Raw genomic sequence first — 26682 nt, 5'->3', positions numbered from 1 at the left:
ATTTCGGGCTTGTTGCGTGGTATCTTGGAGATACCAGTGACTGCCTCCATTGTGGGAGCAGATTAGACTGGAGTCTTTCATTCCTCTCGGCCTCAAGCGGGCAAAGCCACGACCAGTTGAGTCCGGCTTTAATAGTTCCTTTTTAAACAAATTTTCATTTGATTAAATCTTGTTTTTGTCTCCATCCTCCTGATTTAATTTCCAGCACTTTGAACATTCTAACAGAAAGGGATTTTAAATATTTGAGGCATTTTTCTTTTTCACTAATTGTTTTGAGGACTGAAATATGTCATTTTACATTTTGTTGAAGACTTTAGATTGTAATTTGAGATGACTGCTGCTGAGTTCTTGAAACATTTAAACTTCTCTTGATTTTATTTCTGCCTCGTCTGTGAAAGATTTTTTCTTCCCCTTCTGAATTGGAGAAATTCTTCACTTATTTAATTTGCACAGTTTTAAAATGTGAAAAATAGCATCCAGCCGAAGTCAGCGTTATCTGGGTTTATGTGAATGTCTCGTGATATGTAGTTGCACACTCTCTCTCTTCTCTCCTGGAACCTGAGCTTCACTCCAGTACGGATTGGCAGTGAGTTTCTCCTCTGGCTATGATGGGCGCCATGCATATTCAGCTTGGGCAGTGTGAGCTCTTATTATCCAGTGCAAACTCCAGAATTTAGTGTGGATATTACCCTGCAAAGAGAGGGGTTGACTTGAGGAAAAGTTGAGTAGATTGGGTCTCTACTCATTAGAATTCAGAAGAATGAGAGGTGATCTTATCGAAACTTATAAGATTATGAGGGGGCTCGACAAGGTGGATGCAGAGAGGATGTTTCCACTGATGGGGGAGACTAAAACTAGAGGGCATGATAGAATAAGGGGCCGCCCATTTAAAACTGAGATGAGGAGAAATTTCTTTTCTGAGGGTGGTAAATCTGTGGAATTTGTTGCCTCAGAGAGCTGTGGAAGCTGGGACATTGAATAAATTTAAGACAGAAATAGATGGTTTCTTGAACAATATGGCGAGCGGGCAGGGAAGTGGACCTGAGGCCATGATCAGATCAGCCATGATCGTATTCAATGGCGGGGCAGGCTCGAGTGGCTGTATGGCTTACTCCTATTTCTTTTAATCTCCTCCAGCCCCACAATCCCCTCCTCCAAGATATCTGCATTCCTCGAACTCTGCCTTCTTGAGCACCCCTGATTAGAATCACTCAACTATTGGTGGCCATGCTTCTGTTGCCTTGGTCCCAAGCTCTGGAACTCCCTGCCTAAACCTCTCCTCCTCTCTTTCCTCCTTCAAGACACTCCTTAAAACATACATCTTTGACCAAGCTTTAGGTCACCTGTGCTGATATCTACTTATGCAGCTCGGTGTCCATTTTTAAAATCTCAATGCTCCTGTGAGAAGCGCCTTGGGACGTTTCACTATGTTAAAGGTGCTATATAAATACACGTTGGTGTTGTTGAGTGCTGTAGTGTCAGAGAAGTACCAAGTGAAGCTGATGTCAGGTGCCGAGCTGATCGAGAGGAAAATGAGTGTGTCAGCCGTGACTCAGTGGGTAGTACTCTCTCCTCTCTCAAGATTTTGGGCTGAAGTCTCGCTTCAGGCACTTGAGCACGTAATCTCGGCTGACACTCAAGTGCAGTGCTGATAGTGCAGTACTGCATCAGAGGTACTATCTATTCAGATAAGACGTTAAACCGAGGACCCCTGTGCCCCCTCAGGTGGTCATAAAAGAGCCCGTGGCATTATTCGAGGGAAAAGCGGGGGTGTTCTCCCTGGTGTACTGGCCAATATTTATCCCACGACCAACATCACTAAAACGGATTATCTGATAGCCATATTTTTGGGAGCTTGCTGTGTGCAAATAGGCTGCCGTGTTTCTTGCATTACAACAGTGACTATACTGCAAAAGTACTTCATTGGCTGTTTTACAGTGTCAGCCGTGGCTCAGTGGGTAGCACACTCGCCTTTGAGTCAGAAGATTGCAGGTTCGTGTCCCACGCCAGGGACTTGAACACAAAAATCTAGGCTGATGCTCCAGTGCAGTGCTGAGGGAGTGCTGCACTGTTAGAGGTTCCGTCTTTCGGATGAGACGTTAAACCGAGGCCCAGTCTGCTCTCAGGTGGGCATAAAAGATCCCATGGCACTATTTCGAAGAAGAGCAGGGGAGTTATCCCCGGTGTCCTGGGGCCAATATTTATCCCTCAGTCAACATTAAAAAAACAGATTATCTGGTCATTGTCACATTGCTGTGTGTGGGAGCTTGCTGTGCGCAAGTTCGCTGCCGCGTTTCCCACATTACAACAGTGACTGCACTCCAAAAGCACTTCATTGGCTGTAAAGCGCTTTGAGACGAGTGGTGGTCGTGAACGCCGCTATATAAATGCAAGTTCGTTCGTTCCTCATTGTTTGTCTTGTGTTGGTGCTTTCACATTACAATTCCTGAAATGTATCATTTGTGGAGGCTGAAGCAAGCTGGGGTGTGGGGTCTGGGAGGTCATCAAGTGAGCGGGAGAGCGGTGATGTGGATGGTATATTTTATGATTGACTGAGGAATGGACGATTTCTATGCCTCCTTTCTTGCAGTTACCCTACTCCCACCTCGCCAGCTCAGCAGAGGCTGAAGAGTGCAAGTGGGCTTTCAGATCCGTCTCGCACTGATTTTAAACAAACAAACACACAAGCCATTGGGGGAATAAGACCGTGGTTTTAAATTTGAAATTGCTGACCACTTTTGTGGTTGTTCACACCTTCTCGACCTGCTTGTTCACGGTGAATCATAGCAGTGGTTTAGCTGACGAGTCTGCGATTCAGTGCTGCAGAAATAGCTCTTTGTGAAAAGGTGTCGCGAGACGGAGGCACAAGCTCGCTGTAGCTCGGAGGTAGGGGTCGCCAACCGTCCAGGATTACCCCAGAGTCTCCAGGAATTGAAGATTAATCTCCTGGACACTGCTGCATGTAATCTGGGGAGGGACATCATCGGACTGTAATAAAAAAGAGGTTTTTCTTCAATTTCTCTTAGCACTTTCATTTACTCGTTTAAAAAAAAAAATTGCAGATCAAGGAAAAGGCTGTTTAACTGGGCAGGAACCCTCCAGGAATGTGTCCAACCAGTGTTGGCACCCCTGCTCCGAGGACTCTGGTAGTTTTGGCTCTTGTTTTATTTGTGTGGTGGTGGGGGAGACATAGGGGGGAGTGGGAAAGGAGCAGGGTAGTAGATGGATTCGAGTTTTGCTGTCGGAAGAAGTAGGCCTCCAAAAGTGTCTTTCCTTTTGCCATAAAGTTTCCAGTCAGGAATGGCAGTGTTGAGTTGCAGGGAGGGGTTTATGATGGAGTCTGGTGCTAAATTGCAGCTGACGCGGCCCCTTTCTGGTGGCCTCCCTTAAGAAAGACATGCATTTATATAGTGCATTCCACCATCTCGAGGCGTCCATAAACGCTTCACAGCCAATGAAGTACTTTTGAAGTAAAAAGAGAAAATGCTGGAAATCTCAGCAGGCCAAGCAGAACCTGTTGCATCTCTTATCTCTTCCAGTTCTGACGGAGGGTCACAGTCCTGAAACATTAACTGCGTCTCTCTTGCTCCGCAGATGCTGCTTGACCCGCTGAGATTTCCAGCATTTTCTGTTTTTATTTCAGATTCTAGCATCTGCAGCATTTTGCTCAAGTACTTTTGAAATGTTGTCGCTGTAGGAAACTTAGCCACCAATCTGCGCACAGCAAGCTCCCACAAACAGCAGTGCAATAGTGACCAGATAATCTGTTTTAGTGATGTTGATGGAGGGATAAAGGGCACCGGGGATAACTCCCCCGCTCTTTTTCGAAATAGTGCCATGGGATCCTTTACGTCCACCCGAGAGGGCAGACTGTTTAATGTCTCCTCCGAAAAATGTGGTGAGTGTTTGGTTTGGGAGTCTGAATGATTTCCGAGAAGAGTGAACAACTTGCTGGAGATCACTCTAGAGCATATGCCCCACATTCAAACGGCGACCAGGAGGTGTGACTGATTTTGGCGCTAGTGTTGTTTCTGTCCATTTGAGCTCATTTTTACAATTTTGTTAGGAGGCTGCGAAGGTTAAGCCACCTGGTTGTGTGGAGAACTGATGCCGCAGACCCTCAGCCCGTATCATAGGCTACGTACCTCCTGGAATTAATTCCATGATGTTACTCCTTCCCAGTTTTAACTGTTCAAACAAATCTAAGATTCAGATGGAACCAATTCAAAGAACAGATATTGGATCAGTGTAGATTGGGCCTATACTCTCGAGTTTAGAAGATTGAGAGGTGATCTCATTGAAACATACAAGATTCTGAAGGGGATTGACAGGGTAGATGCCGAGAGGTGGTTGCTCCTGGCTGGAGTGTCTCGAACTAGTGGTCGCAGTCTCGAAAAAGAGGAAGGCCACTTAAGACCGAGATGAGGAATTTCTTCACTCAGGAGGCTGGTGAATCTTTGGTATTCTCTGCCCCAGAGGGCTGTGGATGCTGAGTCTCTGAATATATTCAAGGTTGAGATCGATAGATTTTTGGAGTCTAGGGGAATCGAGGGATGTGGAGATCGGGCAGGAAAGTGGAGTTGAGGTTGTTGATCAACCATGATCTTGCTGAATGGTGGATCAGGCTCGAGGGGCCCTTAGGCCTACTCCTGCTCCTATTTCTTATGTTCTTATTGGAGCAGTGCAGGGTGAGGAAAGGCTATTCTACCCATTGAAACTGGTTCCTCTAGTACACAAACCTTTCCTACATACAACACTGACTACACGTCAAAAGTAACTCATTGTAAGGCGCTTTGGGACGTCCTGAGGTCGTGAAAGGTGCTATATAAATGCAAGGCTGTCTTTTTTTTTCAAGACTACATTTTTAACTGCATTTTGAACCAACCTTCCCTGCCAAAGTATAGTCCAAGTATTAACTACTCTAAATGAAAGAATTATCTCTATCAGTTTGATGTTTATTCTTCGTTAATTTAATGTCATTTGCTCCGACTACCGTTGAAGCAATATTTTGGGTTTACTTTACCATTTTATTCAGTGTTTAAATCTGTTCAATAGGCTCAGCCACCTCCCAAAAAACACTTTCCTGAAAAGACATACTTCCATGCGAAGAGTGTTATATAAATAGGAGGTGGTGTTTCTTGGATTTGATGCATACGGTTCCAGGATTTCATGAGCCGAGTCCTTTGTTAGTTATTAAGGCTCAAGTATCAGTGTTTCTTTTTAGTTGCCTAAGTAAATTGTGGGTGCGTGAAATTTATCTGCAGTGCCTATTTGAACTGTGTAAAATGCAAAAGCTTGCATTTATGTAGAGCCTTTAATGTTGTAAAAGGGCCACAGAAGGAGATATTGGGGCAGGTGACTAAAATCGGTCAAAGAGGGAGGTTTTAAGAAGCATCTTAAAGGAGGAGAAGCGTGGAGGTGAGATTTAGGGAGGGAATTCCAGAGCTCAGGGTCTCGGCAGCTGAAGGCACGATCGCCAATGGTGCAATGATTAAAATCGGGGATGCACAAGAGACCAGAATTGGAAGAGCGCAGAGCTCTGTGGGTTGTCGAGCTGGAGGAGGTTAGAAATGGGGAGATGCGAGGCCTCGGAGGGATTTGAAAACAAGGTTGAGAATGTTAAAATTTGAGGTGTTGCCGGACCGGGAGCCTACCTCGGTTAGGGAGAACAGGGGTGATGGATGAACGGGACTTGGTGCAAGTTAGGACACGGGCGAGTTTTGGTTGAACTCAAGTTTACAGAAGGTGCAATATGGAAGGCCAGCCAGGGGAGCGTTGAAATACCCAGCAATACAATTGTGGAATCTTCCCTTCCAAGCTTGGCTTGCAACTGAAGAATGGATTTGGAGTTGTTTAACACTGGCGTGAAGTCACTGGCGATGGTGGTAGTGTTGTCAGCAATGTGTGGAGAGAATGAGTCTCTCACATTTAAAGAATACTTTAAAAAAAAACTAAGTTTAGACTCATGAAACTACAACATTATTTGTCTGCCTTTAACGTAGAAAAGTGCTTTAAAATGGCATACTCAAAAAAAAAAAATTGACACAATCAAAGCAGGAGCTATTAGGAGGTGATACGTCCTTACTATACAGTATAAATGCACACGAGGCTCATGCTTGAGAGGTCGTCAGTCTGTGACCTGTCCTTTTATTTCCAAGCACTCAAGTGCTGGAAGTGGGTGGAGCTTCCCCTTTTATATCTGAAGGTCTAGGTTAGGAGTGTCTCCCACAAGTTCACCACCTAGTGGTCATTGTTCCCACAGTGTACAACTTAGGTCAGATTATACATGGGTTACAATGCTGGTTGAATACATGACATCAGGGATAACCAAAAGCTTGGTGAAAGAGGTGGGTTTTAAGCAAGGTTTTAAAAGACAGGAAGGTGGAGGGGTTTAGGGAGGCAATTCCATAATGTGGGATCTGGGTGACCGAAGGCACAGTTGCCAATGGTGGGGCAAAAAGAGGGACATGCCCAAGAGTCAGGGTAATGGCAGGTTTTGGGAAGAGAGTTGTAAGCCTGAATAGGTTAGAGATAAGAAGGAGTGAGGTCATGGAACAGATTTAAATATGCGTAGTTGGGGGCCGATGTACATTGGCGAGGGCAATTTTATTTGGGATGGAAGAGCAGACAGTGCAGTATAAAGGCAAGTGACTCATCTCCTGACTCTCAAGCCTTTGCATCACCTACAAGACACAAGTCAGGAGTGTGATAGGATATTCTCCACTTGCCTGGATGAGTGCAGCTCCAACAACAAACAAGAAGCTTGACGCCCTCCAGGACAAAGCAGCCCACTTGATCGGCACCTCAATCACTAGCTTAAATATTTGCACCTCCACCACCAGCACATCCTGCTTGCAGTGTCTACCATCTACAACATGCACTGCAGCAACTTGCTAAGGCTGCTTCAACAGCACCTCCAAACCTGCGACCTCTACCACTTAGAAGGACAAGGGCAGCAGGTGCTTGGGAACACCATCACCTGCAAGTTCCCCTCCCAAGTCGCACAACATCCTGACTTGGAGAAATATCAGCATTCCTTAATCGTCGCTGGTTCAAAATCCTGGAACTGCCTCTCTAACTGCACCGTGGAAGTACCTACACCACACTGACTGCGACGGCTGAAGAAGGCGGCGGCCTACCACCTTCTCCAGGGTAACTAGGGATGGGCAATCAATTGCCAGCATCCCGTGAATGAAAGAAAGACTTGGATTTATATACAGCCTTTCACGACCACCAGATGTCTCGTGAAGCCAATGAAGTACTTATGAAGTGTAGTCACTGTTGTAATGTAGGAAACGAATGATTAAATAAAAGTAACGTTCAGAATCAGCAAGCCACAGTCACTCGTGCTGGGAAACGAGCACTGTCTGTCCATTTTTGTGTGAGGCAGAGCCATTTGGGACTGGGGCTGGAAGGTGTTCCGTGCCGAGGGAGAATCAAAACTTTTGAAATTGGGCCAGTGGAGAAAAAAAACAACTTGCAAGAAGCCGAGTAACCAGTGAGTTCCGAGTTCCTCTTTGTGGGTTCTTCTCCCTCTCGGCCGATTGCAAAAATGATGCTCAAAATAACAAAAGTGGAGTAGCTGCTTCCTCATTCCATCACCCCACACATGGTCAAATATTTACTCTGAAATCCTTGCATTGAATGGCTCTGTCCCACCCTACCAAGGATGGAGGTTCGGTTCTTACATAACCCTCCCCATATCATTTCTTTGATTCAGGGCCTTGTAACCAGGAGAGCGAGGCGGGTTGGGGGCGGCAGTGGGAGCGGAGGTGGGCACCAGCTGGAGATTGTGCCTGGTGACGTTACACGGCTCCTGCAAACCATCAAAGGGTGGCAGCGGTTCCGATCTCGGAGGGGGCTGGTGGCTGAGCCCCGGCTGAAGAATGTGTGCGGGGAGGCAGACAAGGGGATTTTCTTTCGTCTTTGAAGTTGAATGACCAGTCCAAAGGGCAGATGCCTGGTCCAGAAACAGTGGAACAGCGGGAAGAAACACCAGGCCCCAAAGTTATTCCTGAATGCAGGCTGGTCTCTCGGGTGCACTTGCTCCCTCCGATTCTTTGTGTATGTTTCTCCAAGAACTAGGTAAAATATCAGATAGTTCCCAGGGTAAGAAGAGAACTCTTTCGTTGGATTCCTTCAGCTATTGCTTCTGCCCCGTTCCTCCGTGGGATCTTGTCTTCGAGAGCCAGCTGTGTAACACTTTTAGCAGATCTTACTCTGTTTTCTTCTTATTCGGTATCAATTTTTGTCTGATAACGCTCCTGTAAAGTGCCTTGGCACGTTTTACTACGTTAAAGGCGCTATATAAATACAAGATATTTACATAAGGACATAAGCAGGAGCAGGCCATACGGCCCCTCGAGCCTGCTCCGCCATTTAACAAGATCATGGCTGATCTGATCATGGACTCGGCTCCACTTCCCTGCCCGCTCCCCATAACCCTTTACTCCCTTATCACTCAAAAATCTCCACCTTAAATATATTCAATGACCCCAATCTCCACAGATTTACAACTCTCTGAGAAGAAATTCCTTCTCATCAGTTTTAAATAGGTGGCCCCTTATTCTAGAAACATAGAAATTAGGTGCAGGAGCAGGCCATTCGGCCCTTCGAGCCTGCACCGCCATCCAATAAGATCTTGGCTGATCATTCAACTTCAGTACCCCTTTCCTGCTTTCTCTCCATACCCCTTTGGCCATAAGGGCCATATCTAACTCCCTTTTTGAATATATCTAACGAACTAGCCTCAACAACTTTTTGCGGTAGAGAATTCCACAGGTTAACCACTCTGAGTGAAGTTTCTCCTCATCTCGGTCCTAAATGGCTTACCTCTTATTCTTAGACTGTGACCCTTGGTTCTGGAACTCTCCAGCAATGGGAACATTCTTCCTGCCTCTAATCTGTCCAATCCTGTCAATTTTATATCTTTCTTTGAGATCCCCTCTCATTCATCTAAACTCCAGTGAATACAAGCCTAGTTGATCCAGTCTCTCCTCGTATGTCAGTCCTGCCATCCCGGGAATCAATCTGGTGAACCTTCACTGTACTCCCTCAATAGCAAGAACATCCTTCCTCAGACTAGGAGACCAAAACTGAACACAATATTCCAGGTGTGGCCTCACCAAGGCTTTGTACAACTGCAGTAACACCTTCCTGCTCCTATACTCAAATCCTCTAGCTATGAAGGCCAACATACCATTTGCCGCCTTCACCGCCTGCTGTACCTGCCAAACTTCAATGACTGATGTACCATGACCTCCAGGTCTCGTTGCACCTCCCTTTTTCCTAATCTGTCACCATTCAGATAATGTGTCTTCCTGTTTTTGCCACCAAAGTGGATAACCTCACATTTATCCACATTATACTGCATCTGCCATGCATTTGCCCACTCACCTAACCTGTCCAAGTCACCCTGCAGTCTCTCGGCATCCTCCTCACAGCTCACACTACCACCCAGCTTATTGTCATCTGCAAACTTGGAGATATTACATTAAATTCCTTCATCTAAATCATTGATGTATATTGTAAATAGCTGGGGTCCCAGCACTGAACCCTGCGGCACCCCACTGGTCACTGCCTGCCATTCTGAAAAGGACTGTTTATTCTGACTCTCTGCTTCCTGTCTGCCAACCAGTTCTCTATCCACGTCAGTACATTACCTCCAATACCATGTGCTTTAATTTTCTCACCAATCTCTTGTGTGGGACCTTTGTCAAAAGCCTTTTGAAAGTCCAAATACACCACATCCATTGGTTCTCCCTTGTCCACTCTACTAGTTACATCCTCAAAATTCTAGAAGATTTGTCGAGCATGATTTCCCTTTCATAAATCCATGCTGACTTGGACCGATCCTGTCACTGCTTTCCAAATGCACTGCTATTTCATCTTTAATTATTGATTATTATCTAAGATTATTTAAGATTATGCCCTCTAGTTCTTGTCTCCCCTATCAGTGGAAGCATCCTCTCTGCATCCACCCTGTCGAGCACCTTCGTTATCTTATGTTTCGAAAAGATCACCTCTCATTCTTCTGAACTCCAATGTGTATAGGCCAAACCTACTCAACCTACCTTCATAAGTTAACCCCTTCATCTCTGGAATCAACCTGGTGAACTTTCTCTGAACAACCTCCAATGCAAGTATATCCTTAAATATGGAGACCGAAACTGTACGCAGTACTCCAGGTGTGGTCTCACCAATACCCTGTATAGTTGTAGCAGGACTTCTCTGCTTTTATATTATGTCCCCCTTGCAATAAAGGCCAACATTCCATTTGCCTTCCTGATTACTTGCTATATCTGCATACTAACTCTACGTTTCATGCACAAGGACCCCCAGGTTCCTCTGTACGGCAGCATTTTGTAATTTTTCTCCATTTAAATTATAATTTGCTTTTCTATTTTTTTTCCCCGCCAAAATGTTTGTATTGTTGAAGGGGAAAGGTGGAAGGGCTGTGAGAAAAACTTGTATTTATATAGCATCTTAACTCGCCGCTTCATGTACAATTAATTACTTGCAAGCGCAGTTTTTGCAAAGGCAGTAGTCAAGTTGCTCACAGCCCAATCCCACAAACAGTAATTAGTTGAACTACCAGGTAATCTGTTTTTGGTGCCAAATTCTCCTGACGCCAAGACCTTGATGAGCCGAACGTTGGCAAAAATGCCGAACACAAACTGACATGGTCCTGTTGGGCCGAATAGCCGGTTTGTGTTGTAAATACGATCTAATCCTCTTTAGCTGTCACCTTGTGCTGGTGGCATCATCCCAGAAACTTCCAGGTGTCATCTCTGGCTCTTTTGAGATGCAGAACCTTAGTTTCCTGCTCGATCTCGAGCTGAATTCTGCCTCCAATATCCATTCCGTTACTTGAAGCACTTTCTTCCATTTCCTCAGCATTGCCTGCTTTTGCCCCTATCTCTGCCCTCGATTGCTGAATCCTTGGTCCATGCTTTCAGTGCCTCGAGTCAAAGCTTGCATTGCGCTGTCGTGCAAACATGTGACACTTGCCAGGCCAGTTCCGCTCCCTGACTCCAGCATTCAGTCCTTACAATGCACGAGTGCAGCTCCAGCAACTCCTGAGGAAGCTTGACACCATCCAGGACAAAACAGCCCGCTTGATTGGCACCCCATCCACCACCTTAAACATTCACTCCCTCCACCACCGACGCACCGTGGCTGCAGTATGTACCATCTAAAAGATGCACTGCAGCAACTCGCCAAGGCTTCTTCGACGGCATCTCCCAAACCCACGACCTCTACCACCTAGAAGGAAAAAGGCAGCAGGCGAATGGGAACACCATCACCTCCATGTTCCCCTCCAAGTCACACATCATCTTGACTTGGAAATATATCGGCCATTCCTTCATCGTCGCTGGGTCAAAATCCTGGAACTTAATCCCTAGCAGCACTGTGGGAGCATCTTCACCAAACGGACTGCAGCGGTTCAAGAAGGCGGCTCACCACCACCTTCACCAGGGCAATTCGGGATGGGCAATAAATGCCGGCCTTGCCAGTGACACCCACATCCCAGGAACTAATTTAAAAAACGGAGTGACTCCTGCCAATGCCCTGGGAGCTGCACAGAAGCATACTGTGCATTATTCTGGAACCGGAAGCTATTTTTCCAAAGAGCATTTTTGACCACTTTTTCTCGCAGCTGCTCCCAACAGTTTTCCTGCTCCCTCCCAGCATTTTTGAACCAGCTCGTTCCCTCCCGGAATTAAAAAATTTTTTGGGGGCGAACCCGCTCCCGTGATAAACGGGCAGCAATGCGTACGCAGTCCGCTTCCGTTTCGTTGGCAGTCGCGTCCTTACAAAAAGAAAATACTCTTTGGCGGAATGTTAATGCCGTCTTAAAGAAAGAATAGAACAAACTTGCATTTATATAGCACCTTTCAGGACATCCCAAAGCGCTTTACAGCCAATGAAGTACTTTTTGGAGTGTAGGAAACGCGTTAGCCAGTTTGTGCACAGCAAGCTCCCACAAACATCAATGCGATAAGGGACCAGATAATCTGTTTTGGTTAGGTGGGCTGAGGGAATAACTTGGCCAGGACACCAGAAAAACACCGCTGATTGTCTTTGAATAGCGCCTTGGGATCTTTCGCGTCCACCCGTGCGGGCAGGCGGGTGCCCTAGATTTAATGCCTGACAGTGCAGTCGTGTCTTCCTGGAGTTATGTACTCGAGTCTCTGGAATGGGTCTGGCACCCATGACCACCTGACTCCGGGGCAAGAGTGGTGCCGAGGTTAATGTGGGATTTTCTCTCCTTTCTAACCATTCTCTTTCTCTTTTTGCAGGAAATGGATATTCTAGTTCTTCCATGCCACGAAACCCGGGCAGACGGGGGCGTGCTTGACGACTGTTTGAGACATTCGCTGCCGGTTGTCGTCTATGCCATCAGCGAGGATCGTTTGGCGGACAGCGAAGAGAGAGAGTTGCAGGAGCTGAAGAAGAAGCACACCCTGCCCGTTTTCTTCATCAAGGTGCCCAAGCACTTGAGCAGCGAGCTGCACTCTGGACCGGACAAGGAGCCCCCGGTGAAAAGTTCCAAGTCCGAGAAGGAGAAGAGCTGCCTTCACCGCCAGCTCACCAAACTGGAGTACCTGAGCCCCGCGGGGGGCGGGCTGGCCGGCACCAGCAAGGCCCAGAGCACGCTGGTGGAGCACTTTGAGAAGCTGCGGCAGCTCGGCCCTTTTGCCAAGCAGGTGGTGCAGATGCACCTGGTGGACGCGGCCACTGTGCTGAACGGTGTTCATTGCCGCTGCTTGGACATCTTCATCAACCAGGCCTTCGACATGCAGCGCGACCTGCAGATCACTCCCAAGAGGCTGGAGTACACCCGGGACAAGGAGAATGAGCTGTTCCAGTCGCTGATGAACATTGCCAACAGGAAGCAGGAGGAAATGAGAGACATGATCGTCGAGACTCTCAGCAGCATGAAGGAGGAGCTCTTGGAAGAGGCGGCGAACTTGCAATTCAAAGGTGAGGGTCAAGTGTTTTCTATTACGGGTTAACAACTTGTATTTATATAGCGCTTTTAAAGCTTCACAGGAGTGTTGTCAGATTAAAAATTTGACACCGGGAGGCATAAGTAGAAATTAGCGCATGTAACCAAAAGCTTGGTCAAAGAGGTAGGTTTAAGGAGCCTCTTGAAGGAGGAAAGAGAGGTTTAGGCAGGGAGTTCCAGAGCTTAGGGCCTAGGTAACAGAAGGCATGGCCACCAATGGTTGAGTGATTATAATTGGGGATCCTCGAGGGCAGAATTAGAGGGGGGCAGACTTCATAGGGTGGGTGGGGGGAGGGGAAGATAGGGAGGGGCGAGGCCCTGGAGGGATTTGAAAATAAAGATGAGAATTTTGAAATCGAGGCCATGCTCAACCGGAAGCCAATGTAGGTCAGCGAGCACAGCGGTGATGGGTGAGCGGGATTCGGTGTGAATTGGCTCACGGGCAGCCGAGTTTTGGATCACCTCTAATTTGCGTAGGGTGGAATGTGGGAGACCAGCCAGGAGTGCATTGGAGCAGTCGAGTCTAGAGTCTAGCGGTAGCAAAGGCACGGCTGAAGGATTCAGCCGTGGGATAAGCCGAGGCAATGGCGGAGACTGGCAATGTTACGGAGGTGGAAACAAAGCAGTCTTAGTTCTGCTGCGGGGGAGGGGAGGGCGCAGGAATGATTTAGGAGCTTGTAAAGTTAGCAGACAAAAGTAAAGACTAGTGACAGAAATGGAGTCATCTACTAAAGGAGCACGGTTGTCTTGAAAGTCTTTGGCTGTCCCATATTTGCAGAAGCCAAAGATATGCTTCATTTGTATTGTGTAACTGAAGCAATGCCTTTCAGCATGACTTGCCAAACATTTGATTGGGCTAATTATTTTACATGCATTTTTTTTTTTGCTGGTTGACTTTAAAAAAAAAAATTGATCCTGGGATGTCGGTATTGCTGGCAAGGCCAGCATTTATTGATGACTTGCCCCTGAGAAGGTGGTGGTGAACCACTACAGTCCCATCGCGCTGTTGGGGAGGGCGTTCCAGGATTTTGACCCAGAGTCAGTGAAGGAACAGCAATATATTTCCAAGCCAGGATGGTGTGTGACTTGGAGCAGATTCTCTCCCTCCCTCCACGCACCCCCCCCCCCCCCCCAACCCGCCTTATAAACTCCCTGATCATCGATCTGTGCATTGAGAATTCATGAAAAAAGAAAGACTTGGATTTATATAGCGCCTTTCATGTCCACTGGACGTCTCAAAGCACTTTACAACCAATGAAGTACTTTGGGAGTGTAGTCACTGTTGTAATGTGGGAAACGTGGCAACCAACTTGCACACAGCAAGCTCCCACAAACAGAAATGTGATGATTGACCAGATAATCTGTTTTTGTTATACTGATTGAGGGATAAATATTGGGCCAGGACACCGGGGAGAGCTCCCTTGCTCTTCAAAATAGTGCCATGGAATAATTTACGTTCACTTGAGAGAGAAGACGGGGCCTCGGTTTAATGTCTTATCCGACAGTGCAGCATTCCTCAGTACTGCACTGGAGTGTCAGCCTAGAGTTATGTGCTCAAGTTCCTGAAGTGGGACTTGAACCCACAACCTTCTAACTCAAGCGAGAGCGCAACCCACTGAGCCACCGCTGACGATGATAATGAAGGAAATAGTGGCTTGTTGGAGAAATTGTTTCTGACTGGGATTTGTCCCGACTCAGATCCTGGCAGGATGGGGTGAGTGGAGGGGGAATTGACACATTGGCCCAGAAATCCCGGTCGGCATGCGCGTTGCAGCGCGTGCTCGTCGGGACGTGCACAGGGCTGGAGCTGCAGTCACATGGCTCTGGGCAGCCAATCAGGTAAAGTATGTTCTCATTCATAATAATGGGAACTCCATAACTTGGAGTGCCCATTGTTATAAATGAGAACTCCCCCCCACCCCCCCACCCCCCCCCCCCAAACACACACACTTCTAATAAAAAAATAGAAAAAATACACCACATTTTTATTAATTAAATTAGTTATTTGTTATAAAAAATATATATTCCAATTTTCTTTTTTTAAATTTTACATTTTTAAAATTATGATTTAAAATAAACTTACCGTAGTGGGGAGGGTTTTTAACAATAAAATGTGTTTTTATAATATTCTAAAATGTTTGTGTATTTTAAAACTCTTAACGCCTGTAAAAGTAGGCTATGCGCCTGCTTTTATCAGGTGCAAGAGTTTTCAGGACATTCGCTGGGCAAGATATGGATAAATCCCGCAATTTTGCCCTTGCAAATGTCCTCACTCCAGAGATGCGGAGGATTTGTCAAGCCCCAGCTTGACAGATCGGTAAAGCCGATTTTCAGCGCATGCACATTGTGCGCTGAAAACTGGCTTTTGCGATGCCCTCCCGGGTCCGTACACGCCCTGGGGAGGCTTGGATTTTGGCCCACAGTGTTCGATCAGTCCGATTTAAGATTACGTTCGATCTGAGGGAAGGACAGCACTGTGCGTGTTGATGATGTTGCAGTTCGTGTTTTTTTTAAAACCAATTTCTTGTTCAAACTTGACCAACTGCCATCTTAATGACTCTTCAACTTCTGCCTTGTGTAAGAATGAACACTGCAAATGGATTTTATGTTGGATTCCCACCATATCTGCAGTCTGTTCCATATTGAAATATATTTATACATTCACTCGGGAATTGGATATATACTTGACAAGAATTTTCAGGGCTAGGAAATTTGGATAGCCCTTTCAAAGAGTCGTCACAAACACGATGGGCCGAATGGTCGTCTGTGCTGTATGATTCTATACTAGCTAAATTAACAAAATAGACTTGACTATTGCAAAGTAATCCTGGCAGGCCTCCCACAGAAACTAGAGGTGATCCAAAACTCGGCTGCCCATGTCCTAATTCGCACCAAATCCCACTCACCCATCGCCCCTGTGCTCGTTGACCTACATTGGCTTCCAGTTTAAGCAACGCCTCAATTTCAAAATTCTCATTTTCAAATCTCTCCAAGGCCTCGCCCCTCCCTATCTCTGTAATCTCCTCCAGCCCCATAACATCCCCAAGATGCCTGCGCTCCTCTAATTCTGCCCTCTTGAGCATCCCTGATTATAATCGCTCAACTATTGGTGGCCGTGCCTTTTGTTGCCTAGGCCCCAAGCTCTGGAACTCCCTGCCTAAACCTCTCCATCTCTCTTCCTCTCTTTCCTCCTTCAAGCCGCTCCGTAAAACATACCTCATTAGCCAAGCTTTTGCTCACCTGCGCTAATTTCTACTTATGCGGCTCGGTGTCAAATTTTTATCGCATAATACCCCTGTGAAGCGCCTTGGGTTGTTTCACTACGTTAAAGGCGCTATATAAATACAAGTTACATAAGAACATAGGAAATAGGAGCCATACGGCCCTTCGAGCCTGCTCCGCCATTTAATAGATCATGGTTGATCCGATCATGGTTGATCCGATCATGGACTCGGGTCTACTAACCTATCCATGCTCCATCACCCCTTATTTCCTTATCGTTTAAGAAACTGTCTCTCTCTGTCTTAAATTTATTCAATGTCCCAGCTTCCATAGCTCTCTGAGGCAGCGAATTCCACAGATCCACAACCCGCAGAGAAAAAATTTCTCCCCATCTCAATTTTAAAAGGACAGCCCCTTATTCGAAGATTATGCCCTCTAGTTCTAGTCTCTCCTATAGTGGAAATATCCTCTCTGCATCCACCTTGTCAAGCCCCCTCATAATCTTATACGTTTCAATAAGATCACCTCTCATTGTTCTGAATTTCAATGAGTAGAGGCCCAACCTACTCAACCTTTCTTAATAAGTCAACTCCCTCATCTCTGGAATCAACCTTGTGAACCTTCTCTGCATTGCCTCCAAAGCAAGTATATCCGTTTGTAAATATGGAAACTAAAACTGTATGCAGTATTCCAGGCCTCACCAATACCCTGTATAGCTGTAGCAAGACTTCCCTGCTTTTATACTCCATCCCCTTTGCAATAAAGGCCAAGATTCCATTGGCCTTCCTGATCACTTGCTGTACCTGCAGACTAACCTTTTGTGTTTCATGCACAAGTACCCCCAGGTCCTGCTGTACTGCAGCACTTTGCAGTCTTTCTCCATTTAAATAATAACTTGCTCTTTGATTTTTTTTCTGCCAAAGTGCATGACCTCACACTTTCCAACATTATACTCTACCTGCCAAATTTTTGCCCACTCCCTTAGCCTGTCTGTCTGTTTGCAGATTTTTTAATGTCTTCCTCACACACTGCTTTTCCTCCCATCTTTGTATCATCAGCAAACTTGGCTACATTACACACTGTCCCTCCAAGTCGTTAATATAGATTGTAAATAGTTGGGGTCCCAACACTGATCCCTGTGGCACCCCACTGGTTACTTCTTGGGCCAACCCGAGAATGAACCATTTATCCCAAGTTCACATCCGTTTAGGCTTAGATAATTAGGCATCGGCTATATAATGCATCAACAGCTAATAGATGTGGAAACATTCCACAAGGGGTTAATTTGTCCTGTTCAAGCTTCAGTCTTGCTCCAGTTTAAAAACAAAGCTGTCTCCACAAACAAGCCTCCATGTAAGATCCGTCTTGTTGACACTGTTGAGATGCTCCTTGCAGGACGAGCGAGCCTGTTGGGCATTGCCAGCGTTTTCCTCTTACTATTTAAAATGGACTGTTTTTGAGTTCCGGTTGATTCAGTAGAGATGCCAGCTGTTGGTGCAGCATTCCTGGCACACGCTGAAGTCTTGCCCACGAGCGGGGTAATTGTCAGCCCTTGTTTTATTGGTTTGATGTGGAGTTTGTCATGTGCTGTAATTGAAATGAAAAAAAATTCCAGTCTCTCTTTCTCTTTAGCACCCCCACCCCCCTCCCCCCACTCTCGAAGGGATGATGAATAATGACAGGAGTTTAAGTATTTTGTCTTCTCAATGCACAGTTGACTGGCGAGAGGCTGTGACGAGGGGAATGAGCGTCCTCTGGTGGCAGGGTGAGGTTCAGCATACATACACCAAGAATTGGTGATGCAGCTTTATGAGTAACAAAAAATGCTGGGGGGTGACACGGGAGCCCTGGAGCAGGCCGCAGGGAGTTTAGAAAGAGGTGTTTGGCCCTGCGCAGTATGGTGAGTGTCACAAGGCCTGGGTGTAATCTGTTCAAGGGGGCGCAGGAGGTAACTGGTTAAACGGAGAGCTTGTTTCATGGACAGAAATCGTAGGGATATGCAACTGTTGCGAGATGCCCAGCATTTGCAGTGATCATGTTCCCCCTCCGCTAATGTTATTGTGGTTGGTATAGATTCCTATTTAAGCTAAATATGTTTTGTTTGGTCTCGTACAATAATTGAGTTTTAAAAAAAAAAACCCCAGTCTCGACCTGCCTGAGATGTAAGGAAAGAAATTGCATTTCTGTAGCATCTTTCAGGTCCTTGGGATGTCCCAAAGTGCTTTACAGCCAATGAAGTGCTTTTGAAGTGTAGCAGTGTTAGGAAATGCAGCAACCAGTTTGCACACTGCAAGCTCCCACAAACAGCAATTAAATAAACAACCAGATAATCTGTGCCAGTGATGTTGGTTGAGGAATAAATATTGGCCATAACATTGGAGAGAACTACCCTGATCTTTAAATAGTGCCGTGCGATCTTTTACGTTCACCTGAGATCGCAGATGGGGCCTCGGTTTAACATCTCCTCCGAAAGCTGGCACCTCCGACAGTGCAGCATTCCCTCAGCACTGCACTGATGTGTTTGAGTCTCTGGACTGGGAATTGAACCCACAACCTTCTGACTCTGAGTCTAAAGCGCTACGCACTGAGCCGCCGCCAAGACATACAGGCATGATACTGGCATTCACTTGCAAATGTGTGGAACGTGCGCATCTTGTGCACAAAACTCTGCGAGTCGAGCACTGACCTGTCCACGTGCTCGCTCGTTCTACAGCTGCAAGGATCGTGAGTGAAAGGAGTTTTGGGCAATGTGGCTCAATCTCAAGCGCGTGTCTGTGGAGCGGCAGTGTGACACTGCCCACAGTTTGTCCCAATTGACTGATGATAGAGGCTGAGTGTGGGAAATGGAGATTGCAACAGTGCTCAGGAAATTAAAGGATATGTGAAGTTATTGCAGCAGAATGGAAGAAACCCACGTAACTCCCAAGGCAGTATGCGGTTACAAGAGAAGGCTCGAGATACTGGGGTTGTTACCATTGAAGTAGGGAAGGCTAAGAAGAGATTTCGAGCTCCACATCATGGCCAACATTCTTCTCCAACATCCTTAAAGCAGATTTGTGTTTTTTTCTTTAAGTCTCCCTGCTGTTTTTGGGACCTTGCTCTCGCATTACCCAACATGGCAGTGACACGACTTCCAAATGAATTAAAATTGATATCGGTGGAGCAAAGAAGCTAAAGTCCATGCACCAGACCGTATGGCATCTTGTGCCACGCTTTTTGTTGCTCCTGAAGCTGGCCGTTAAAAGTCTATTTCATGTTTGTGTCTGAAGCTTGCATTCAGATACTTGTATGGCCAAGAGTGACACCTAGTGGCCCTATGTCTCACTGCAACAGCTCTTAAATCGCCCACAGAGCAAAAATTCACAAGACATGTAACGCTTGTATTTATATAACATGTTGTCGAAATATTTCAAAGGGCACTTTGAAATGCAACGAGTGGTTGTTGGAGGCAAAAGTGATGCCAATCTGTACCAGACGATGAGGCAAGTTCTTTCACATATCTTGAAAGCAACTAGGGAAGAGATGTCAGAGGCACTTATTACATACACACATATATAATTTTATATATATATTATATATAAAATTTCATTAGAAAAGAGGATAGTGCCAGAGGACTGGCAGATAACTAATGTTACTCCTATATTAATGGGAGAGCGAACAAGCCCTGGGAACTCTGCACCAATGTCCCCAATAAGCTGCACTGCCCCCTGCTCCGCCCGACTCTCATGCGCGGCCCAATAAAATGTTTGCGCCTGCGCAATGTCTCTCTTATTAAAGCTGGTGAGCGGCTTGTGCGGGACCTTGCAGAAGACTGCACAGCTGAGCGGCAACATAGCTACGGACCAGTTAGCTTAACGTAGGTGGTAGGAAAGATCATGGGAACAGCATAGATGTGTTCAAAGGGAAGCTAGATAAACACGAGGGAGGAAGGGATAGAAGGATGGGGTGAGATGAAGAAGGGTGATAGAAGGCCTGTGTGGAGTGTAAACACTGGCGTGGACCTGTTGGGCTGAATGGCCTATCTCTCTGCTGTAAATTCTAGGTGATTTCTCTCTGTGCGAGTGACCAATTGACCCTAATGGTTGAGGAGGAACATTGGCCTGGTCAACACAGAAATATCTGCTCTTCAAATCGTACTGTTGTGATCTTTAACATCCAGCTGAAGCACTGGGATAGGTAGATGGTTTTATGTGTTGAAGGGCAGCACCTTTGACAATGTGTGTTGGAGTGTTGGCCTCAGTTAGTTGCTCAAATGGTGTTTGGCCCACGATATCCTGACCCTGTGTTTATACAGCACCCCATCAAATCGTCACTGTTTCAGAGGTCTTCACAGTCAGTTACTTTTAGGTCCAGTGACTATTTTATCTTGGCAAAGCCACCAAACCTTGGTGTAATATGGGGCACAGATATGATTCTCAACAGTTCAGCGAATAATAAGTCATTGGGCTCCCTCCCCTACTCCCCCGGAGAGCTTCCTCAGCCGTTCCATTCAGGAGTGACCAACAAAGTGTCTTCCTCTGGCAAGTAGCTTGCAAACTGCCCAGTCCAGTATCTCGGGGGCTGTAAGCCAGCCCAGCACCTTGTGTTTGCCACGGTTCTTGTGAATTGTGCATCAAGGTCCATGGGCAATGCCAGGCTGGCCACGTGCTGCTCTGCCAGTCTTGCATTGCCAGTCATTTCCCCATGGGATAATTGGCCTTGCACAGGCAGCTCTGCTCGGTAAGGGTGGCAGAACAAGCTCCCACAAACAGCAATGTGATGATGACCAAATAATTAGATTTTTTTTTTTTGTGACGTTGATTGAGGAAATAAATATTGACCAGGACACCGCAGATAACTTCCGTTAACATATCTAACAGAGATACTGCAGTATATTTTAGAGTGTCTGTTTCCTTACCTTCCCCTGGAACCAGTGTCAAGGGAGGGTGGGGGGAGAGACGAGGGAATCGATTCTATTCCATGCATGAGTAAGCCATGCCCAAATACCCAAAAAGGTGAATTTATAATGGGGAACAAAGAAATTGAACAAATACTTTGGTTCTGCTTTCACGAAGGAAGACACAAATAATCTTCCGGAAGTACTAGGGGACTGAGGGTCTAGTGAGAAGGAGGAACTGAAGGATATTCTTCTTGGGCAAGAACTTGTGTTAGGGAAATTGATGGGATTGAAGGCCGATAAATTCCCGGGGCCTGATAGTCTGCATCCCAGAGTACTTAAGGAAATGGCCCTAGAAATAGTGGATGCATTGGTGATCATTTTCCAACAATCTATGGACTCTGGATCAGTTCCTATGGACTGGAGGGGAGCTAGTGTTACAATTTTTTTTAAAAGGGAGGGAGAGAGAAAACGGGTAATTATAGACCAGTTAGCCTGACATCAGTAGTGGGGAAAATGTTGGAATCAATCATTAAGGATGAAATAACAGTGCATTTGAAAAGCAGTGACAGGATTGGTCCAAGTCAGCATGAAGGGGAAATCATGCTTGACAAATCTTCTAGAATTTTTTTGAGGATGTAACTAGTAGAGTGGACAAGGGAGAACCAGTGGATGTGGTGTATTTGGACTTTCAAAAAGCTTTTGACAAGGTCCCACACAAGAGATTGGTGTGCAAAATCAAAGCACATGGTCTTGGGGGTAATGTACTGATGTGGATAGAGAACTGGTTGGCAGACAGGAAGCAGAGAATCGGGATTAACTGGTCCTTTTCAGAATGACGGGCAGTGACTAGTGGAGTGCCGCAGGGCTCAGTGCTGGGACACCAGCTCTTTACAATATACATTAATGATTTAGATGAAGGAATTGAGTGTAATATCTCCAAGTTTGCAGATGACACTAAACTGGGTGGCGGTGTGAGCTGTGAGGAGGACGCTAAGAGGTTGCAGGGTGACTTGGACAGGTTAGGTGAGTGGGTAAATGTGAGGTTATCCACTTTGGGGGCAAAAACACGAAGGCAGAATATTATCTGAATGGCGGCAGGTTAGGAAAACAGAGGTGTAACGAGACCTAGGTGTCATGGTTCATCAGTCATTGAAAGTTGGCATGCAGGTACAGCAGGCGGTGAAGAAGGCAATTGGTATGTTGGCCTTCATAGCTAGGGGATTTGAGTATAGGAGAAGGGAGGTCTTCCTGCAGTTGTGCAGGGCCTTAGTGAGGCCTCACCTGGAATATTGTGTTCAGTTTTGGTCTCCTAATCTGAGGAAGGACATTCTTGCTATTGAGGGAGTGCAGCGAAGGTTCACCAGGCTGATTCCTGGGTTGGCTGGACTGACATATGAGGAGAGACTGGATCAACTGGGCCTTTATACACTGGAGTTTAGAAGGAAGAGAGGGGATCTCATAGAAACATACAAGATTCTGACGGGACTGGACAAGTTAGGTGTGGGAAGAACGTTTCTGACGTTGGGGAAGTCCAGCACCAGGGAACACAGTCTTAGGATAAAGGGTAGGCCGTTTAGGACTGAGCTGAGGAGAAACTTCTTCACTGAGTTGTTAACCTATGGAATTCCCTGCCGCAGAGTTATTGATGCCAGTTTGTTGGATATATCCAACTCCCTCTTGAATATGGCCCTTACGGCTAAAGGGATCAAGGTGTATGGAGAGAAAGCAGGAAAGGGGTACTGAGGGAATGATCAGCCATGATCTTGAATGGCGGTGCCGGCTCGAAGGGCCTACTCCTGCACCTATTTTCTGTGTTTCTATGTAATTGCCAATGCTGTCATTATAAAAGCATAAGAATTGGGAGCAGGAGCCTGCTGTGCCATTCAATAAGATCATGGTTGATCATCGACCTCAACTCCACTTCCCTGCGCTATCGCCATATCCCTCTATTTCCCCTGAAGTCCACAAATCTATCTAGCTCTGCCTTGAATATAATCAACGATACAGCATCCATAGCCCTTTAGGGTAGAGAATTCCAAAGATTCACAACCCTCTGAATAAAGAAATTTCTCCTCATCTCAGCTCTAAATGGCCAGCCCCTTATCCCGAGACTTAACCCCTGGTTCTGGATTCCCCAGCCAGGGGAAACAGCATTTTAACATATTGATAGCAGTGTGCAACAGCACAACAAACAAAGTGTATCCACAATTTGGGTAAAGAATCTTTGTCCGAATTCTACACCTATGCAATAAGTCACACTTAAGCCAATTTACTTTAATGTCTTAGTTCATCCCCTCAACTTGCTTTCATTGATACAGAGCCACGGTAGGCGGATGAAGTTAAGGTGCAGATCAGCCGTGATCATGGCTCAAGGGGCTGAATGGCCTCTTCCTGTTCTGTGTTCCTATGCCAGCCCTAGTGACAGACCTATAGCCAACAGTACTTTGCGCTAAGTTCACAATGCACTTAATCCAAGTTTGGGAATCTGGAATCTTTTCCAGGGATGAAATGCAAATTTCACAGGTCCAGCATTGTGAGCTCAAATCCTGTTGTCACACATTGCACTCGAAGGTTCCATTGCAATATATGCCATCTGCTGTATTTCAAACCTCCAGTGTTCTACTGATGAATTTATATTAAGTCATGGATCACTTATAGGATGTTCGCCCCCGCCAAAGTTTGTTTTTCTGAATTAATGAACAATTTTTTAAAATTCATTCATGGGATGTGGTGTCGCTGGCAAGCAGTTATTGCCCATCCCTAATTGACCTTGAGAAGGTGGTGGTGAGCCGCCGCCTTGAACCGCTGCAGTCCGTGTGGTGAAGGTGCTCCCACAGTGCTGTTCAGGTGGGAGTTCCGGGATTTTGACCCAGCGACGATGAAGAAGCAGTGATGTATTTCCAAGTCTGGATGGTGTGTAACTTGGAGGGGAACGTGGAGGTGGTGGTGTTCCCATGCGCCTGCTGTCCTTGTCCTTCTAGGGGGTAGAGGTCGTGGGTTTGGGAGGTACTGCTGAAGAAGCCTTGGCGAGTTGCTGCAGTGCATCTTGTAGATGGTGCACACTGCAGTCACGGTGCGCCGGTGGTGGAGGGAGTGAATGTTGAAGGTGGTGGATGGGGTGCTGATCAAGTGACCTGCTTTGTCCTGAATCATGTGACAAACTTAACTTGCATTGATTCAATGAGACTGTTCTAATCTTTGGTTCAGTTATGGATGTGCCTCAGTGGTAATAACATCATTAAAATGAAATGTAATCTCTGTTTTCAATATTTTTGTCATTTGATTTGTATTTCAAAACTAGCCTAATACCAGTCGTCATAATTGTGCCTCTTCTATTATGTGTGTCCCCCCCTCCCCCCGCAGACATAATCATCTCAGAGAATGGTGAGACTGTTGGCAATAATGACATTAAGTGCTGCATCAAACAGATTCAAGAGTTGATTATTTCACGGTTAAATCAGGCGGTCGCCAATAAACTGATCAGCTCCGTCGACTACCTTCGCGAGAGTTTTGTCGGGACCTTGGAACGCTGCCTCAAGAGCCTGGAGAAATCCAATCAGGATTCTGCCACGAACAATGTCACCAGCAATCACCTGAAACAGGTGCGTCAAAAGTGGGTGAAAGATCAGAAGATCTGATGGCAGAGAGCGAGGGTTCTCTGCACTTGTACAGCGGCCGTGTTTGAACCTTTTTGCCTTGGTGGGTTCATGGTTGTGTGCACCGGACTCTCGGGGCCAGATAGCTATAACACATTGTTCAAAAAAATGACAACAGGACCAGAGGGGGAGGACAAGGAGAATGTTTTTTAACGCAGTGAGATATGATCTGGATTGCACTGCCTGAAAGGGTGGTGGAAGCAGATTCTAAGAGGAATTGAAATGTGAATATCTGCACAGCTATGGGGAGTGAGCAGGGGAGTGGGAGCAATTGAATCACTCTTTCAAAGAACCTGCACATGTGTGATGGGCCGAATGGCCTATACTATATTCTTCATTTCATGTCAAGTGCCGAGCTAAATTCTAATGCCCCATTCAAAATGGAAGTTGTCTGTGTAGACTTGTGCAGTAGCAACTCTGTTTCGCTGCGTACAGCTTCTCGGCCTCTACTGCTCCAACCAGCTCGACTTCACTGGTTCCCAAGTTGCCATAACTTCTGCGATTTATTCATAAAATTAAAGCAACATATGTATAAAATTAAGGATCGAGCATACGAGTTTAATTGGGGACTGAATTGCATATGTGTGCAAGTCCCTATCTAATTAACGCCCCCCCCCCCACCCCACCCCGAACCGTCTAACCTCGCTTCACTTGGTTTTTGACTCTCTGTGCAATGCCTTGGAAGGTCAGTGAGCAGACGTTTGAATCCAGCTTCCCATTTATCTACATAAGATAAGAAATAGGAGCAGGAGCAGGAGTAGGCCAAACGGCCCCTCGAGTCTGCTCTGCTATTCAGTATGGTGATGGCTGAACTTGTACATCAACTCTCCTTTCCCGCCCTATCCCTCATCCCTTGATGCCCAAAAACCTATCGCTCTTAGTCTTTAATATACTCATCAACTGCCCTCTGGGTTGGAGAATTCCAAAGATTCACAACCCTCCGAGTGAAGAAGTTCCTCCTCATCTCAGTCCTGAATGGGTGACCTCTTACCCTGAGATTCAGACCCCTAGTTCTGGACTCTGCAACCAGGGGCAAATAGCTTCTGTCAAGTCCTCCCAAGAATTTTATGTTTCAAAGATCACCTCTCATTCTTCTTCACTCCAGAGAGTATAGACCCAGTCTACTCGAGCTCTCCTCATTGGATAACCTGCTCATCTCAGGAATCAGTCCAGTATTTGGCGATATCTTTGCGATCTTGCTGCTGTGATTTAGGAATTGTCGACCACATCTCCAAACAAGCAGGTCCACAAAATGCACACAAGGCAAGCCCAAAGAATGAGAAACATAATAGCAAGTAGGAATGCTTTTCTTGAGCTTTGAGGGATGGATTGCTGGGACTCTGGGGGGGGGGGGGCATCACACAACTCCCTTGCAGCAATAGGTCCTTACTGCAGGGCAGTTGCATGTCCACGTTTCTAATTGCCTGCAAACCCTCCTTTCTTATTATGTAGAGCTTTCATTACAGATACTTGCCCCAATGCTCGTCCTGTCCTGTAATATCTTTGCAACCCCAGTGAGATGCCTGAAGGTGCCAATAATGATTGGACCCAGGATTTACCGGAAACTTATAATATTCCTGACCGTTTTTCATAAGCTACAAAGTTATTTTCCTTTTTAATGCATTCTTTTTTGGTATTTTGTTCCCACCCTCTCCCTCATTTTAGAAGTTGCTTTTTACTCCCTTGTTTTAAATTCTGGTGTCACTCAGCCCTGGCTCCTGCTTGTCATGTCAAGTGGTACAGCTCGGCAACACGTACTCGTGTCATCCAACGAGCGTGCCTCCTGTAGTATTGCCAGCAAGCAGGAGATGAGAGCCAAAGTGTGTTGGCGATTGGGAGTCCCCCAATGGCAAACTGAGGCTCGGGGCGGAGACCAATACGCCGTGTTGGAATTGATTCTGCACGTGTGATTA

The 26682-nt window shown here is 46.2% G+C and overlaps 1 protein-coding gene across 2 annotated transcripts in view; it reads left to right on the top strand.

Annotated features, from left to right (window-relative positions):
* The window catches only part of dstyk (dual serine/threonine and tyrosine protein kinase), a 106718-nt gene that overhangs the window by 55941 nt on the left and 24095 nt on the right, over positions 1-26682 (top strand). For both annotated transcript variants that reach the window (XM_070859479.1, XM_070859478.1), the window contains exons 3-4: positions 12303-12987; positions 24477-24715. In XM_070859479.1, the coding sequence (XP_070715580.1) occupies positions 12303-12987; positions 24477-24715 (924 nt within the window). The remainder of the gene's footprint in view (positions 1-12302; positions 12988-24476; positions 24716-26682) is intronic.

Source organism: Pristiophorus japonicus, chromosome 17, assembly GCF_044704955.1.
Source record: "Pristiophorus japonicus isolate sPriJap1 chromosome 17, sPriJap1.hap1, whole genome shotgun sequence".
Taxonomy (NCBI): domain Eukaryota; kingdom Metazoa; phylum Chordata; class Chondrichthyes; family Pristiophoridae; genus Pristiophorus; species Pristiophorus japonicus.
This window is presented reverse-complemented; position numbering and strand designations above follow the sequence as displayed.